The sequence below is a fragment of the Cryptomeria japonica genome, chromosome 6 (genome assembly GCF_030272615.1).
Source record: "Cryptomeria japonica chromosome 6, Sugi_1.0, whole genome shotgun sequence".
Classification (NCBI taxonomy): domain Eukaryota; kingdom Viridiplantae; phylum Streptophyta; class Pinopsida; order Cupressales; family Cupressaceae; genus Cryptomeria; species Cryptomeria japonica.
Window position 1 is genome coordinate 125856071 of NC_081410.1, and position 17307 is coordinate 125873377.

A 17307-nucleotide genomic window follows, 5' to 3' on the forward strand; every position below is an offset into this window, starting at 1 on the left:
TTATTAATGTTATTAATTAAAAATTATTAAAATCTTAACATTTAAATATTAAAAATCTAATAAAAAATTATAAATGATAATATAAGTTTAGTTTTTTTTTTTTGATTGATAAAAGGCCGAGGCCAAAGAATTTTATTAATTTAAAAAATAGTTAGATTTACATTTACACCTCCATTCAGTGTGGGCACCGGTAGGAAAGAATGGAGGGAAGAAAACCTCCGGTCTAGCCTAGATCCCTCAAGGATCGGAAAAAATTAAGAATGAATTACAAAATGGAAATACAAGATCACAAAGGGATCTTGTCCAAAATAATGAAGATTGTATGTAGAAATCCTCTCTGTAAAGTTGAGCAGCAGATTGCCCATCTCTTGGGGTGATCCTGCTACTTGTGGGCGACAATTCTTGCTATTCTTGAAACACAAGGTTAAGCATGCTCTGCTCCCTATGCTGCACAAAATCTTGAAAAAATCTCTCACCAGAATGTTAGGAAAAGGAAAACCGAACAGGTCAGCTTATACAAAATATCATACCTGCCTGGATGGTACCCTGTTAGGATACACAGCTCAAAATAATAGTCTCAAAAAATCTCCAGAAACATAATGCGAGGAGTGATTACCCATCGAAGATCATAACTCAATAAACATAAATGAGGCAAATTCCATAAATAATCTTGCAAAGAGATCGTGGGGAGCTACCATCTTAAAGAATTTGATTCGAGAGCCTTCTAGGCCCTAATTGAGTGTAATGGGAAAGCTTAAAGTGAGATAAAATTTTCTCAGGTCGTCCCTCAATCTAATAATATAATGCTGGAGATTATTGGGAAGAAAGAGGAATATTGACATATGCATCTGAGTCTGATTTAACTCAAAACTGAGAGAATAATTTTAGTTCTTAATTTTCACCTCTAATTTTAATTTATAAATCTTAATTAAAATTAAAAATTGTAATAAAAAATAGATTTTTTATTAAACATATTATATAATTATTATTGAATTTCATCAAAATAAAAAAATAATGATACATAATAACTTATTATATAGAACTTGTTGATTGTAACTAGGGTTATATGGGTTCGGATTGCCTTAAGGCAACATTCGAACCCCCTTTAGGACCGGGTCCTATCCTAGGGTAACGTGACCCTATCCTATGCTCAATCCAATACCACGCAATGCAAAATACACACCATTTAATTATTGGCGCCAAAAACCCAAGGAGGCCGACTTGCATTTCAAGGAGTAAAAGATGGATATAAATAAGTGACAATTTGCAAGTCAACAGACGTTCATTCATTATTCACATATGCGAATGAGAAAACAGCTCTGCTCATCAAGTGCGAATTAATAAGGAAGAAGGCGAATTTATCCAGACTTATGCGAATTTGTGCAAGATGACCTAGGTGGTGTTGTGCAACTTGAAGGACATAGAAAGAGCAGATCTGCTACACATAGATCAGATCTGATGGAAGAGCTAAGTATTGTAATTGTGCATTTTAAGAGGAGAATATATAATCTGACCTGTGGGTCTTTCATGCTGGGTTTTTCCTCATTAGAGGTTTTCCCAGGGTATGCTTGTTGTCTACTGTTTTATTTTAATTTATGTTGGTCTAATAAAATACTGCAAATCTGATTACAATCTAGGGCATATTTAATTTATGTTGGTCTAATAAAATACTGCAAATCTGATTACAAACTAGGGCATAATTAATTATCTAAATCTGATTAACATACCTAAGGTTTAAAATCTACAGAACTATGTTATCATATAAATTATTTTCCTATGCCAAGATCTTTTAAGTTTTAGCATGATAATTAGAGCTATATCCACATAATTTATTATAATTTATAATCATTATGTATTAGATACAGTTTAATAGTCTAGTAAATTTTAGTTTATCACATAGTTTAAAAGTTGAAGGCAAGTGGTAAAAAAACTGTGAAGGGTATGACAAAAATTACAAACCTATGACTATTTTCTTACACACTAGCATTAAGTTATGAATAAAAATTTAAATCCTTAATAATATGTTACTGCCGATCAAAATACATGTAAACCCACCACATATTAATTATTTAATTATTGATTAAAAAACTTAAAACAAATGGACTATTTTCTTCATCCTCAACATCTGACGAAAATAATGTAACTTTGGGACAAAAATAATATACCTACGGTTATTTCCCTGCATGCACTACGCAAATTTTTTAAAATTATTGTTACGCCTATTCACAGGTTTAAGCCCTGAAATTCCTTACCTGATGGTGTAATGAGCTTTCTCCTCTGCTGTCGTTCTGGTGGCCAAAGTAACGTACAAAAATAAGGGGTTTTTAAGATGTGCAGATATGTTAGCTTAGCATATCTATGCCATACCGTACCCGTTTTTCGTATCAGGTACAGCAGTATGCGTACCAGGGGAGGGAGGGTGATGTATCCTGCAACTCTGCTTCTACCTGTTGAGCAAATAATTCAGTATGGTTTCTATTGCACATGTCTGCTTCATTCTCTGGGTTGTCCCCTGTTGCCTTTGAGTGGATTTTCATTTTCACTCAATTGGCTGTTTACCTGTCCAAAGTTTTGCACCATGAGATGGGGCCATTCCACTTGCTTTAACTTCTTCCAGGATCCTTAATTTATCATTATTTTGACAAGGTAGTGTGAGAAGGTGCTGAGAAGATGAAACATGGCATGGTGAATAAAATGCTATTCCAAAAGCAATGCACATAGGAAACTAACTTTTTAATATCTACAAGGTAAAGAAGTAATTTATTGTATGATATCTTATTTTATGGACTCTAACAATAAGGTGTTATAGCTTTTTTGTGATTATCTTGGACTCTTACAAAAAGTGTTATTGGTGGGGAAATTCAAGAAGGGTCTCAAAAAAATATTAATCATGAAAAACTGGTATTGCTGACAAAATCTTGAAAATCACATATTCAAAAAAACTTGTCATGTACACTATAATTGCTTTGTTTGGCTTGCATTCTTTTCTCCTTGCATTCCAGTACCTTTTCTGGTCTTCCTAAGTTCCTTATAGTAATAAGGAATTTTTCTTTTTAAAATCTTTTTGACATATTCAATTAGGGTAGTTCTAAGAGCAAGGGTAAACCATTAGGATTATGTTTCTGAGAAATCCTTTAACATGTTGATAATGTCCTGGCAATACTTTTTTTCTGTTGGATCTCTCCACCTGTGGGGAATTCCTAGATAGTTGTTAAACAGTAATGCTCAGTGTAAGTTTCTGTCTTTTACTCTTGAATTCTTGATGAGTGCTTGCAAAGGAAACTTTAATTTAACCTCACATCCCAAGAACCTAATGACTAGATGTTAAACAGCTTATCACTCTTTCTAATTTCTCTTACAGTTGTTTTTATGCAGATGACATTATGATCAAATTGTTGAGGAGCAATGACTTTGCTTTACTTGAGGCATAGTTCCACTGGATTCATTTTTTTAATTGGATATAATAATAGAAGTGACAAGATCTATACATGTCATTTTAAATATCTTTATCTGATTTTGTTGTGGAACATATGAAACATGATTGGCATTATGTTGAATAAAATACACATGTTATTCTTGATTTTTATGAATTTCCTATTAGTTTTCTTCTTTAATGTATAGTTTGTTTGAACTAGACTTACTAAATATGTGTTTTTCTGTATTCAGCTTCTAGAAAATAAGATTGAAACTAGAGCTGGTGCGGATGGCCATCTTACTGGATTTGTCAGGTTACTGTTAATGATTTTGTAAATTCGTCTTTTTGCCTCATCTGTGTTGTTCAGAAATTCTAATTTTCATCACTGTTCTTAAATTTTCAGGGCTGAAGCAAGTCATGTCGTGAAAGATAATGTGTTTGATTCACAAGGCGAGGTCATGATTACGGAAAATGACAATGTCAATGTTTGTAGCGATGCAGAGGTAAATGCAGTTTAAACTATCTTAAGTGATTGGATGGAGATTTTGAATTTTTGTTAGGCAACTTTTTTTAATGGCAACTAGCTTAGCATGTTTTTTTTAAAATTTCAAATGACAGTCTTGTGGGGTTTCACAAACCTTATCAGGCTATCTAATCTTTTCTGTAACTATCAGCAATTTTTTTCCTGTGATTGAATCTTAGTTGTGACATTATTTTCATTTTTCTTATGATGTTTGATGTGTCCAGAATTCAGAGGTTGAGATCATTGACATGGCACAAGTTATTCGAATTTTAAAATGGTTGGCATGGGCTTCTGCACTCGGCAAACTTTCAGAGATGGAAGCCAATCCTGTCAATAATTTGCATTTCAAAAACAGGCCTCAAAGTACCAACAATGTAATATCCCTTGTTCTAGTCTCATGGAGGCACCTAATTGCATCTCTAAATCAATTTGATTCTTCATATAGCACGGTGTCTTACTCTTCATTGTTTATTTTGTGAAACAGAAGATAGGTGGTGTGTGTAAAGATGGGTTGGACCTAGATGACCAATATGTGGCTGTTGAGGCCTTGGAACTTTTGGTGAGTAGTTATGGTTTATAACTTTTCTTTTTTCTTTTTTTGTTCTCATCCAATGATAGTGTGGTACTTATTGAAATATATCGTAAGTAAAAATCTATGGTACACGGTGATGCATCCTCATCCTTCTGACATTTGAAGGATTTAGGGATATGTTGGACCTGCCACTCTCCCCCAACCATTGTGTGGTACTTATTGAAAGATATCATAAGTAAAAATCTATGGTACACGGTGATGCATCCTCATCCTTGTGACATTTGAAGGATGCAGGGATGTGTCAGAAATTGCACCTCCCGCCCTCCCCTGCTCTACTCCCACACAAAAAATACTGCCTGGAAATATTGGGAGATGGCTATCTGCCGTTTGTTGATGTAGCCCTAAGACCGGGGAATGGACAATTGTAAAAAAAACAAAACTCGTTCAAATGTTCGGCAATGTTTTTGGATCAATTTGGGTATACTATACAGTTTAGTGTGCCCTAATTTGATGTTTTTATTAAAGAATCAAAGAATGAATTGTTAAGAGATGGCTGTCTGCTGTTCACTGATGCAATCACCTGTCCTGGGGATGGACAACTACTGTTGAATGTTCTGTAATTTTACCTGTTTATTTAAGAATCAAGCAATGAATTGTTGATTGCGTTGGGTAAAGCTATGTGTAGGCACCATTACCTACCTGGCTTAAGCTGTTATTTGTATAATTGGCATAATACTACTAATCATGGCTGAAATTTGAAACCAACAAGTCTACAATGTGGCAGAAAAAGGTCCATAAAGCCAGTTTTAACATATCCTCTGTATCGTACACCAGATTTTTCAGTTCATTCATATACAGCTACAATTTGTGTGTGATTGAAGTGGCTTTGTATACAACAATACCATGGTTGCCAGTTGTCAAAGCATTAAAAATGTGCTAGAGAGAGAGAGAGAAAGAGGTGATTTCAACAATTTAATAAAATGTCCAATCAAGAAATGTGCTCTGAAATCTCTAATGTGGTGTTTTTGCCGATCGGCCTTTTGTTGTATCCATTAGAAATGAAAACTCAAATGCTAAAAGTGAATCTTGTTTTTGTTTTTTTTAACGTGATCAAATAAGGCAGGTCCCCATGCAGCTGCTTAGGTTATTTTGGCTAGCAGGTGCTGCTCACTTTTTGAGCAGCAATTTGTGGAGCTGGTGGCATCTATTGTTTCCTTTTTTGGTTTGGGCTAGTTGGAATCCATTATTTTTAGGCTGACTCTTATTTTGAGAATCAGGCAGTATTTGGAGAAAAGGCCGCATTCATGGCAAGAAAGGTATAATAAGTGAGTTTGCATCCAATCCATAAATTTAATCTCTATGGCATCAGGGAGCCCTTCTCTCAGATTTATTTAAACTCAAATGTGGTTGTATGTGGCATTTAAATTTGTTGTAGGAATCCAATAAAGAATGTTTACCATCTCATTACCAATGATTTTAGGAGAATATTTATCCCTACGGTGGAGAGGGAGAATTGGAAGCCTTATCCAAACTGGAATTTCCGCATGCACCTCCACCTATTGCTTGAATTGAACTGTTGAAAAGATAAAAAAAAAGGTGCTTTTGCCTTGATCTTATGAACTAAGGGCTGCCGTTGGAAATCGATTCTCTTTCATCTTTGGTGTTGAATGTGATGGTAATATACCCGTCTTGCACAGATCAGAAGTTTGGAGGAGGAAATTTTTGTGAGACCTATGCCTTAGAAATAACTTTTAGTAATGTCCATAGATGAAATAAATTATATTAATGCCTACGGATTACCAAAATTAGGTTGATCGGACTCGAGAGAACATCAGTTTACAATAGAAAGTTTTAAGAGGAAAAACTTAGAGGGGCATCACAAAGGGGACAAAAGAAAAGAAATACCAAACAACCAGGTACTACCTACATAATTGGTCAAGAAAGTTGAAACTAGTACTTATAGCCAAAAGGGTAAATAAGAACCCCAAGCCTATGGATCCATTTTTATAATGCAGTGGTGCTGAGCCATTAACTTGTGAATCTTTCCACAAGAGCACGCTCAGACAATATAGACACATAATGGAACATATCTTTTGGAGGCACTTCAACTGTAGGTGTAGCATATAACAAGGAATGAAGGCCTTTGATTCTGTAACAGAAGGATGATGAAAGCGCACACCGACTGAAGAAGGATTGATTTTGTGGCAGCAGAATTTTTAAGCAGGATTAGACTGGATTGGTTGACTTAAGATGGTGCATAAATGAAGAGAGGTTGCACAAAAGGATGCTGAAGGGAACTAACGGACTTTCTTGCCACTATTTCCCCCAAATGAAAAGAGCACAAGCTTAGCCACCCTTCACAGGGAAAAAAGGGGCTGCTGGAAACATTGGCACAGCAGAAATAAAATTGAAATTCCTAAATCTCAGCAATTTCAATTTGAAACAGTGCAACAAGTCCAACAACAAAAAAAAAAGCATGATATCAATTTGTAATGCACGCTGCATGCAAGCTTTAGAAAGTTGGTCAAGGGAGATCACCAGCACAAAGGAGAGGCTGAGGACAGAGAAGCCCTAGGAAAGAACAGCCATGAGGTGAGGAAGAGTCCATGGTGCGAGCAGGCAGTGACAACAAACAGTGGCTCAAATGTTAGCAATGAAAGTTTGTTAATTTGTATGTTGACTTTTTAAATTTCAATTCAAATGTAGTGTTATGTAATACAGCTATATAATGAATATGGTGAATGCCTTTTTTCTAATTACCATTCCCGAAGCACATCCCCACACTTTCATCATGTCCCCAAAACATGTCCCTGTATTTTCTTCCATATCTGTCCTGGATACACCATGAAAAAAAGGTAAAGTTAAACAGATGTTGTCATCTCTGTCCTGGAAACACCCGGAAAATGATACACTTGGCATTGCAGCAACGCCTAATTCAAAATTGGAACTCTATGTGACAATAATAGTGGACTGTTTTGAATTTTGGAATTTCCCATTGCTGTAAATATTGAATCATTCACAATATATTGGTTTTAAAAGGTGGCATTTAATTTTGTGTCATGATTTTTTATATATTATAATAACAGGGATGGATTGGTGCAAGTGACCTTTCGGTTTCAATCTAGATTTCTATATTGAAACCTTGTCAGCACTACCTGTAGACGTATAAAAATCTTTTGGAATATTTTCATATATTGAGTTTCATCAACCCGCTTTCCCCGCATACACTACCTATTGTGGAACTTTCAATTTGCCTCATTGCCCTTGGTGTTATATTTTGAAATTTTTTTAACTACACCTTTGTTCATTTCTTGTAACTGGTTATGGTAGATCACTGCTCAACCTCATGCAAGTCTTTTTGGTAATATTGGCATTAACATTTAAAAAAAATCCATTGCTGATATAAGTTGCTTATGGAAAATTAGTGGTATAGATGTTTAGCTCTTCCCAAAGGGATTATAAAACTGGTTGTTTAAATTGATTGCCTGTTTTTGCTTATCTCTTATGCAGGTGGCATTGTTGTTGAGGGATGAGAATCCAAGAAATTCATTTTTCGTAACTCCAGATACAAAGACTTTCATTGTGGTATCTATTCTGTTCTCAATTACTTTATCAAATGATTCTTTCTTTCTGTTGTCTTGCTAGTCATTTAAATCATTATGGTTTCTATACCGTACTGAATAATTCCTGTTGCATTGCTAGTCATTTAAAATCATTTTCTGTTTCACAGGGCATGCTGTTATATCCTTTAGATGAATATCTTCGATATCGAGCAGCTATGCTTTTCTTGAAGCTGGGGTGATCATTCTCTCCCTTGACTGATACCATAGACATGCTTGTGTGTTTTTTATGGTTTCTCTCTATGGTTCTTTCTTGTTGAGCTATGATTTATTGAGTAATCCTGTACACATCACTTGTGCTTGTAAATGAGATGCAAGGAATATACATCTAGCACATGTTGAATCTTATCAAATTCTTGGCAAAGCAGTGGCCTGTTAAATCAGTCTAATTTACCTTCTATCTCCATTGGTATTAAATCTTATATGATGAAGCTAAATTTAAATATGTTACATTTTTTCTTAATCAAGCAGGAATGGGTTCAGATATATGCTATGACAACCTAGGGCAAATGCCAATTCTGGTTTAGATTAGGAAAGATTCTCTTGCTTATTATCTTCTATCAAATTCTTACTGTGTAGTATTAGACTTGCTTCAAGTTTTTAATTTTGGCAAAACTTTAGAGCCCCTCTACAGTCAAAGGATGTAACTGATCCTTTTTGCAGGGCTGGGGACCCAATATATCCCCCTATTTTACTAATAAAAATATAAAACCAAGGTGTCTTTAAAAATACTTTTTTAAGAGCGGTCCATGGAAGTCCTGGAGTCCAAAAACACAGACATTTGCAAAGAAGTGTTTTAGGTTCAGGTTTCAGAGTATAATAAAGAAAGCTGGCCCTTGTACCTCAAGTCAATTTGAAGAAAATAAGTCTGCAAGAACAAACATATTCGAAGGCCTTCCAACTTTCGGATGTCAAAATGAATGACGAGCCTTTGGAAACTGTAGAGCACATTCACTGAATGTTTCATTAAGTTTCACACTGAAAGTATGGCTAAAGCATAGTATTCTAGGGCTTTCCAGCTTCAACCAATGCAAAAACTGATGAACCTTTTGGACTTCAAGTATTGCAAGGACCATTGAAACTTTTTAGTCTTTGGAGCATATATGAATTGATTTAGTTTATGTGGAAGTGGCCATTAGGCGTTCAATGACTTGATGACCCTATTTGCAAGTGACAAACTATACAAATTACCCATTCAATCAAAGGTGTAGAAACAACTTTAAATGTATAGGTGAGAATGAGGTAATGTTGAATTTGTGTGTCATATTTATTTGGCATCCTTGTTAGGTATACAAGCAACAAATACAGTATACGTGCAAATACAACCTTGGTTATCATAAAGAGAGCTGTTGCCTTCTGGGAAGTGATTGCAGAATATAAGGTTTACAGCGCTGAGATGCAGAAAATGAGCCACTAGGCAGAATGCTGCTGATGTTCAGATTTTTCCAACCATGGCAGGACATTGTACATGAACTCTGTTTTTCAGCAGCTTTTCATGCAACCTCTAATTTTGTGCATGGGACTAAACTCATCCTGTATGATGAGTGTATTAATTTGTGTCATGAATGGGATTGCATGCCATCTTGAATTTAGTAGGCAATATTTACATATTTTCCTTGCATGTTTGTTACCTTCTTTCTTCTTAGTTTCTCCAAATCTCAATAGAAAAATTCATTTTATTCATGGCTTCTCATCTGGTTTTAATGTTTGTAACACATAGCTTTATGTTTCTTGTTTGCAATCCTGCAGTGCTTTTCAAAGTCATTCAGGTGATAAGAAAAGACCTTTGCGGCGAAATATATTGGATGCTTTAATAGAAGCAAAGGAGGAAGCAAGTAATCATAAAAGAAGTTGCTTGCATGTAAGTATTGTAGACATTTCCCATTTGGTTTCTAATATTTACATTATTTCAAATCCATATTATTTCTTAGAAAATTCAATCTTCCACAATCCATACTGTTGAAGAGGAGGAGCTTGAATAAACTGTAGCACAAGTAGATTAGGGAATTTATTTTTCGAACTTCACTCTGCAGTCTGTAATGTCACTGTTTCTTTCTCTTAACACTCTTTCTTTTAGCAGATATCCCAGAAATTGCTATTATATGTGCCCCTTGTCATCAATCTTTAACCATCCTTATTTTACTATTGTACTACTTGTGATACATACAGTTTTGGGAGCTTCTTGGGCAGCTTTTTTATGGTATCGAGGATCCAGAAGAGCATAATCTTGCTCAAAATCAACTTAAAGAGGAACTGCTTTGGCTTGAGACAGCACCTGCAGCTGTTGATGAAGAGGACAAAGTATTTCTCTTATTCATTATAATTAAGATCTTAGTAAATTTCTTCGAGAGGAAATTTTTTGTTCTTTTATTGCATTAACCATCAAAATTGTGGCTTTTAATATTCCATTTCGAATAACAGCTATAGTTTCGTGTGCCTTGTACTATTACCTTTTTTAATTTTTATATTAATCGCTTTAAGGAAGGAATTCATGATTTACGGTTTTTGAAAACTTTAGCCTTTGGGACATTGCATTCTGACATAAATTTTCTTTTCAGTTGATGGAGGGGCACTTGATTCTGACCAGGGTACTTGTAGAAATATTGGATTGCCGCATTATTGGCTCTTCAAAGGGTCCTTATGGTCAAAGTTTAGTGCATAAGGTAATTTAATTGTTCATTTCTATCAGTTTGGTTCACCAGCATCCTTTTTTTTGATATTAATATTTTATTGGAAATTGATGCCAGCTTGTCAGCACTTTCCTATTTCCAGAGTCTACATTCCTATGGCATGATGAGGCAACAAATGGTAATAACAGACCAACTGGAGTCCAATTTGGAATTCTAGGAACATCTGGGGATAACGAAAGAGTATTGCAATCAAAGTGTGGAACAAGAGGAAGCCGTGATAAGGCATTTGATTTATTAATTTGTTTGGCAACTCATTGTACAGAGAGCCTCCATGAGCTTGTTGAGCTGCTGATCAAAATACATTTTACAGATGAATTAGTTGATTGGGAGCAACCGTCATCGTATGGTCAGAAGACGGTGGGAGGTTATGTTGGGCTTAAAAATGGTGGCGCAACATGCTACATGAACTCTGTTTTTCAGCAGCTTTTCATGCAACCTGAAGTCCGTAAGACTGTTTTAGGTTGTATTGAATGTGCTGATGCAGAGAAAAAGAATTCTGTTCTTTTTCAAATACAAGCCATGTTTGGTGCTCTACTTGGCAGTAGTCTGGACCATTACACTCCACAAGGTTTTTGGGGTGCTTTTCGCAACCCTGATGGCATGCCTATAAATATACGGGAACATCAAGATGCATTTGAGTTCTTCAATCGCCTTTATGATGCCATTGATGAGACACTTAAAACATATCATCCAGAGGCAACATTGGCAAAAATCTTTGGTGGCATATTTGCACAGCAGGTGGTTTATGTGTTTAAATTGATGTTTTTATGAGGTTTTTGTTGTTCTTTAGACATCTGTTTCACTAATTTTATATTGCAAAAGTGTTATTTTCATGTTCATGTTCTTCACAGATTTGTAAAAGAACCTGTTACAATGTTTTGCCTTAATATTCTTCTTAATTCACTCAAGATTATTTTCTGAAATATTTGACAAATTTAATGAATTCATGATTTTATCTTGGGACAGATCATCTGTCGGGGATGTCCTCATAAAAGTGAGAAAGAAGAAGCATTTGCAGCTATTAGTGTGGATGTAAAGAATAAGAAGAACTTGCTTGAATCACTTGAATCATTTGTCCAAGGCGATTTACTTGAGGGTGAGGATGCATATCTCTGTGAGAAATGTAACAAGAAGTTTGATGCGTTAAAGCGGACATGTGTAAAGTCCTTGCCAAATACATTAGTAATCCACTTAAAGCGTTTTGACTTTGATTATGAGACCATGCAACAATTGAAGTTAAAGGACCGATTTGAGTTTCCCATTCACTTGGATATGAAACCATACACTGTTGAAGGTCTTGCATTACGAGAGTCTCAGAGTCAGGGAATTGGCAATTCTGAACGCTCAGCAGTTAATGAAGGCAGTCAAGGAGACCTTAGTGATTTAAGATCAGATTCATATTATCAGTATGATCTTGTCGGTGTTGTTGTTCATAGTGGAACTGCATTTGCTGGACATTACTACTCGTATATAAAGGAACGTCCTGGAGATGGTCTTCTAAATGGTCGGAAAGCAGGAACTGGAGGGTATGTGGCTGATGCAAAGTGGTAATTGACATATTGCCTCGTTTTTTCAGTTTTACCTGTTTGAAATTAGTTGTCTATGGTCTGTGCAAGGTATGTTCTAAGTGGCTGTCTGTTTTGTAGCTAATATCTTGTATATAGCAAGTCTTTGAATTTTCACTTATTCATTTCAGATATCATAAAGTGGTAAACACTGCATAATGCAGGAAATGCATGTCTTAAAAAATTCAGATGATATAACCTTTAATAATAGAATTTGAGTAACATACATGTCAGTTAACATTTTTTTATGACAGGCTTTCTATGCATTAGCTTTTTATCAGCTTATTTTGTCATGAGGTGTACCAATGCTGTTCTTAGACATACAGAATCAAGAAAGAAAATATATCACATTGATGAAACTTAATATATACTAAACATTATATTTTCTTAAATCTCATGGCAAATAATCACAGTTATAACTTTCTGAGATTGGTTGGCTGCTTTCTAGGCGTGTTTAAGACCCAACCATTAAGCACTACTATTTGTTTGCATGTTCTTACAAATCTCCACTCTCTTAAGCATCTATTAAATAGTAAATACAGATTCTTAAATGCTACCACTTAGGAATCTTCAATGCAAATCTGGTGCTTGGTAGTGAACGAATGCTCAGCTGATGCTGATTTGATCCCTTTCTTTAGTCTGATATCTGTCTTGGCTTAATTGGACTTCTTGTTTCACCAAAGTATGGTATCCTTGGAAGATTTTACAGCATTCCAAGGAAGAAATGCCTTCTTGTGAATGAATGCTCAGCTGATGCTGATTTGATCCCTTTCTTTAGTCTGATATCTGTCTTGGCTTTATTGGACTTCTTGTTTCACCAAAGTATGGTATCCTTGGAAGATTTTAGAGCATTCCAAGGAAGAAATGCCTTCTTGATGTTGTGGTGCCTTAGAATTTTCAAGCTTGTTGGACATGCCCTGAATACAAAGAAGAAATACCATGTCAATGCTAATTGAATAATCTTCCTTAAGTCGTTGCTGACATTTCATCATGCTTGTTTTAGTATAATTGAAAGTTGCTTCCTTTTCAAGTCACCTCACTTGAAATGTTTTTACAGAGGACCAATCTCATGGTCCAGACATTCATCTTCACAGATCCTGAAAGATGTAGTGGGAAGGATTTTAAGTATCTGGGGTTATTATGTTGAATGATGATATGAGTTGGCATGAAGATAAAGCCCGGTGTGTTCCTCTAAACCTGACTTGCAAAGGAACTATTATCTTTTCTAGATGAACTTTGTGCTCTCAACATTGTTGCTTGAATGAGCATGTGAGATCTCCATTTAATTTTTCACTTGTTGCCAACAAACATGTGTTTCATCAATATCTCTCTTCCACTACATTGATCTCAATGGAATGGAATTGAGGGCCACATCGTCAATAGGCTCCATAAAAGCGTTGACTATCACTGGAAAGAGAGGAGAGGCAGTTGCTACACCTTCAGATTTATATAAAATATCATGCCTTTCAGAGAAGAAAATAAATCATAGACAAAAATTTATCCATGAGGCTGTCTCTGGATCTTTGTATGATCTGACCATGCCTACTTCCTTGATTGGCTCCTTTATGAATTGTGACCTCACATGAAAATTCCTGAGAATGTCCTTTTCCCTTATCTTCCTAACCCTAACAAAATGAACGGATTCAGCTAAGCCCTTGATTGATTATGAGGTTCTACCCACTTACCAGATAAATTTTATTGGAATATAACAATATACTCCACCGACAAAACTCATAGGATAGCTTCTTGTATTTTACAAGGTTGCATGGGTACTCGTACCCAGCCCTTGGGTACTCGTACCGGAAACTCTGACGCATCTCCCGCACTGGAAACTTCATTGGAAACGTCTCCATAGAGAGGAGACTTCTCGCTAACATATCTGCCCGTCTCCCACCGTCTCCAAGCCAAACAAAAAAAAAGGAAACCTTAAAATGTTAAAAAAAAAAAAACACAGGCAACAAAATAATCAAAATGTAGTACAAATGGCAAAAAAACAATGCTCAAAACAAATGCAAGTCACAAGGATTTCATAAAACGTTGCAACAGCCATTACTAAATTATTATATTATATTTAGTGTCATTATATTTAATGTTCAATGTCATTATATTTTCAGAATTTCTATAAATTATTAAATTATATTTAAAAGAAATTGGCATCTCCAAGTACCCACGTCTCCTATTTTGAAAAAATAGCCGTACCAGTACCAGCACCAGTCTCCAAAGTCTCCAAGTACCCCCGTACCCATGCAACCTTGGTATTTTATGTATTTTTTTGTAACAAGTGATTCTCAAAGTATTCTCTTCATCAATTTGTTTTTGGATGGAGAATCCAGACTTGTGACAAATGTTTGGAATTCTTTCTTAAGTAAATTTGTTAGGCTCTGAAGTAGTTGTATATCATCCTCAATTGCATACTTCTGAATAACTCTCTTCTTTGTGTACTTAAAGAGTGGCAATAGCCCACACCTATACATTAAGATCTCTCAAATTGTGTCTCCTTATAGGTTTCTTGGATATCCTTGTTTCATTCCTTTTGATAGCCGAGTTATCTGGTTCACAAATAGTTCGATTGTTTGATGCAATCAAGTACTCTGAACTGTTAGAGCTCTTGGGAATTCTTTTCTCAGACATCTCAAGTCATACTGTTGACGAATTGCATTTGGTGGTTTTGAAAAATCTCAACTTGCTCTTAATATGTTCATCCAATTTTACTGATATTTTGAACTGAACTAAATGGTTACACTACGTAGAATATTTGTGGTTAATTCTGACAATTTTATTTTTCCATAGGTGGATGTCATTTGATGATAAGCAAGTACAACCATATGATCTAAAAAATTTAGAAAGGGATTGTTTTGGAGGAAAGTATACTATGGATGTGTATGATAACTTCCTCAAAACAAATGCTCCACAAGTAAGATGATACTGGAGATTTTAAGCTTTTTTTCTTAATTGTTTATGCTTTTTTATTCATCTTCTTCACTCTAACTTTCGTATTGTTTATATTATGTGCAGGAATATGATAAACCTAATAGTGCATATATGCTTCTGTATGAAAGAAGTAGATCTGAGGTAAAGTGTATGTGTGTATGTGTGTTCTCTTTCTCTCTCTTTATATGTGTGTGTGTGTATTTTTCTTTTGCTTTTTTTAAACGATAAAACAGGTGAAGGTCGAGGTAGTTTTTGAGGTCACCACAAATCTACATCATATATTGGTCACATTTTTAATAGGAGGTTATGTGTTTTGCAGGCCCCCTTAGATTCTCCTGCAGGGAGCATTACTTCTGGTATAAAATTTTTAAGCCATGGGTGTTGATAATGTCATCACTTTACTTGGATTATTTTAGATTAGATAATGATTATACTGATAAATTTTAATTTCTTTTTCCTGTACAAGATGGCGATGGAGATGCATTAATGAAAGAGATGCAACAAATGGGACCCTTAGAAAAGTACAAGCTTCTTGTGGATATATTATTTTTTATGCTTTTGTTTGGCGGAAAAGTTGTTGCCTTGAATGTTTGATCACTCATATTTCTTTCTTCCAATGTGAAACACTTATTGAGGATTTGTTTTTTGATAGGAGTACCTATATAGAGATGCCACCATCAATTCATTATTGTGTATGGAGGGAGAATTTGAAGTAAGCCTATTTTTGCCATGCTTGCGTTTTTATTGTTTAGAGGATGTAAAGTTTTCAACTTTTGCTTAGAGCTAATTTTCATCTTATGCAGATTTGTACATGAGATGCATCTATTGGATAAGGACTATTTTCAGTTTCTTTTGAGACTAGTGGAAACCAATATTGACTTGATAGATAAAAGGTAAGTTCAGCTTTATCTTCATAGCAATATTCCCTAAAATTAGGTCTAGAATTTTTTATTTTTTTATGGTTGAGTACTATACTCTAACTCACTAATAATGTCCCATGAGCTGATTTTAAGATGAAGGTTACATAGCGAATAAACTTGGTATGCTACACTTGTTATGTAGAGAGGCATTCTACAATGGTAACAAGGGGTGGAGTGTAATGACATTAATGTGTTAAACAAAAAATCTTACTTTCTTAAAAATTTGATAACAAGGGGTGGAGTGTAATGGCATTAATGTTTTAATCTTCAATAATGAATATAATATTAATATCTACTGTCAAAGTTTAAATATAATATCAGGCCTCATTTTCTTTATCCAGTTAGCCAATGCAGCAATCATGAGATCCTTTCCAACAAATTTATCTACCAAAGATACAATTCCTTGAAGAGCAGAGAAGGCCTCCACATTTTATGATGAGAGGTGCATTCCCAGCAAAAAAGAGGGAATCAGAAACCAACAACTCATCTGGTGCCATTGGAGATTTTTCTTCCCATAGGTCAAACTCAAATGGCACTCGTTCATCTGCATCCAAACCATGGATTCCCAAATTTTTTTGAATTGATGCTTTACAAAAATTTGTGCAAGAACGCTAGGGGCTTGAGGCATTTTTGTAGCCATTGAGGTTTACAGTTTTGTGAGGAGGCAACTCTTGATTCTTAGAGAAGAGGGGTAAGTCTAGAGGTGAGCCAACCCTATTGAGGCCCAAGGACTTGGACGTTGGTTCTGGGTGAGTCTTGCAAGTCTCACCAAACTTGGTGAGTCTTGTAGTCCAGACTCGACTAGGATTGGGGGAAAAAGTTTAAAAAAGATTTAAAAAACAAAATTGTAAAGCGTTTATTTCACATTTTAGTTACTTTTTTTGTATAAAAAATGTACAACCTTTCAACGCTTGTTTGGTTTATGACATGCCCATTTGGAATTCTCACTATGTTTGTCTTCAAGTCAGTCTCTTTCTCCTCGTCAAAATGCCATATAACATTCAAGTATAGGTCACATTTCAATATGTGTTTTTCACACATATTGAAATGTGACTCATACTTTAAGTTATATTTCATTTATATATTGGCTGGATGTTTGAGAGTTGTTTCA

The 17307-nt window shown here is 35.1% G+C and overlaps 1 protein-coding gene across 6 annotated transcripts in view; it reads left to right on the plus strand.

Moving 5' to 3' along the window:
* The window catches only part of LOC131040449 (uncharacterized), a 70355-nt gene that overhangs the window by 41282 nt on the left and 11766 nt on the right, over nt 1-17307 (plus strand). For 3 of the 6 annotated variants that reach the window (XM_057973378.2, XM_057973380.2, XM_057973381.2), the window contains exons 22-38: nt 3667-3728; nt 3819-3918; nt 4163-4312; nt 4423-4497; nt 7981-8055; nt 8201-8268; nt 9840-9951; nt 10260-10391; nt 10649-10753; nt 10838-11518; nt 11747-12327; nt 15136-15259; nt 15361-15432; nt 15596-15632; nt 15743-15797; nt 15929-15988; nt 16080-16169. In XM_057973378.2, the coding sequence (XP_057829361.2) occupies nt 3667-3728; nt 3819-3918; nt 4163-4312; nt 4423-4497; nt 7981-8055; nt 8201-8268; nt 9840-9951; nt 10260-10391; nt 10649-10753; nt 10838-11518; nt 11747-12327; nt 15136-15259; nt 15361-15432; nt 15596-15632; nt 15743-15797; nt 15929-15988; nt 16080-16169 (2579 nt within the window). The remainder of the gene's footprint in view (nt 1-3666; nt 3729-3818; nt 3919-4162; nt 4313-4422; nt 4498-7980; nt 8056-8200; nt 8269-9839; nt 9952-10259; nt 10392-10648; nt 10754-10837; nt 11519-11746; nt 12328-15135; nt 15260-15360; nt 15433-15595; nt 15633-15742; nt 15798-15928; nt 15989-16079; nt 16170-17307) is intronic. The other 3 variants (XM_057973383.2, XM_057973384.2, XM_057973382.2) reach the window with 3 other exon arrangements.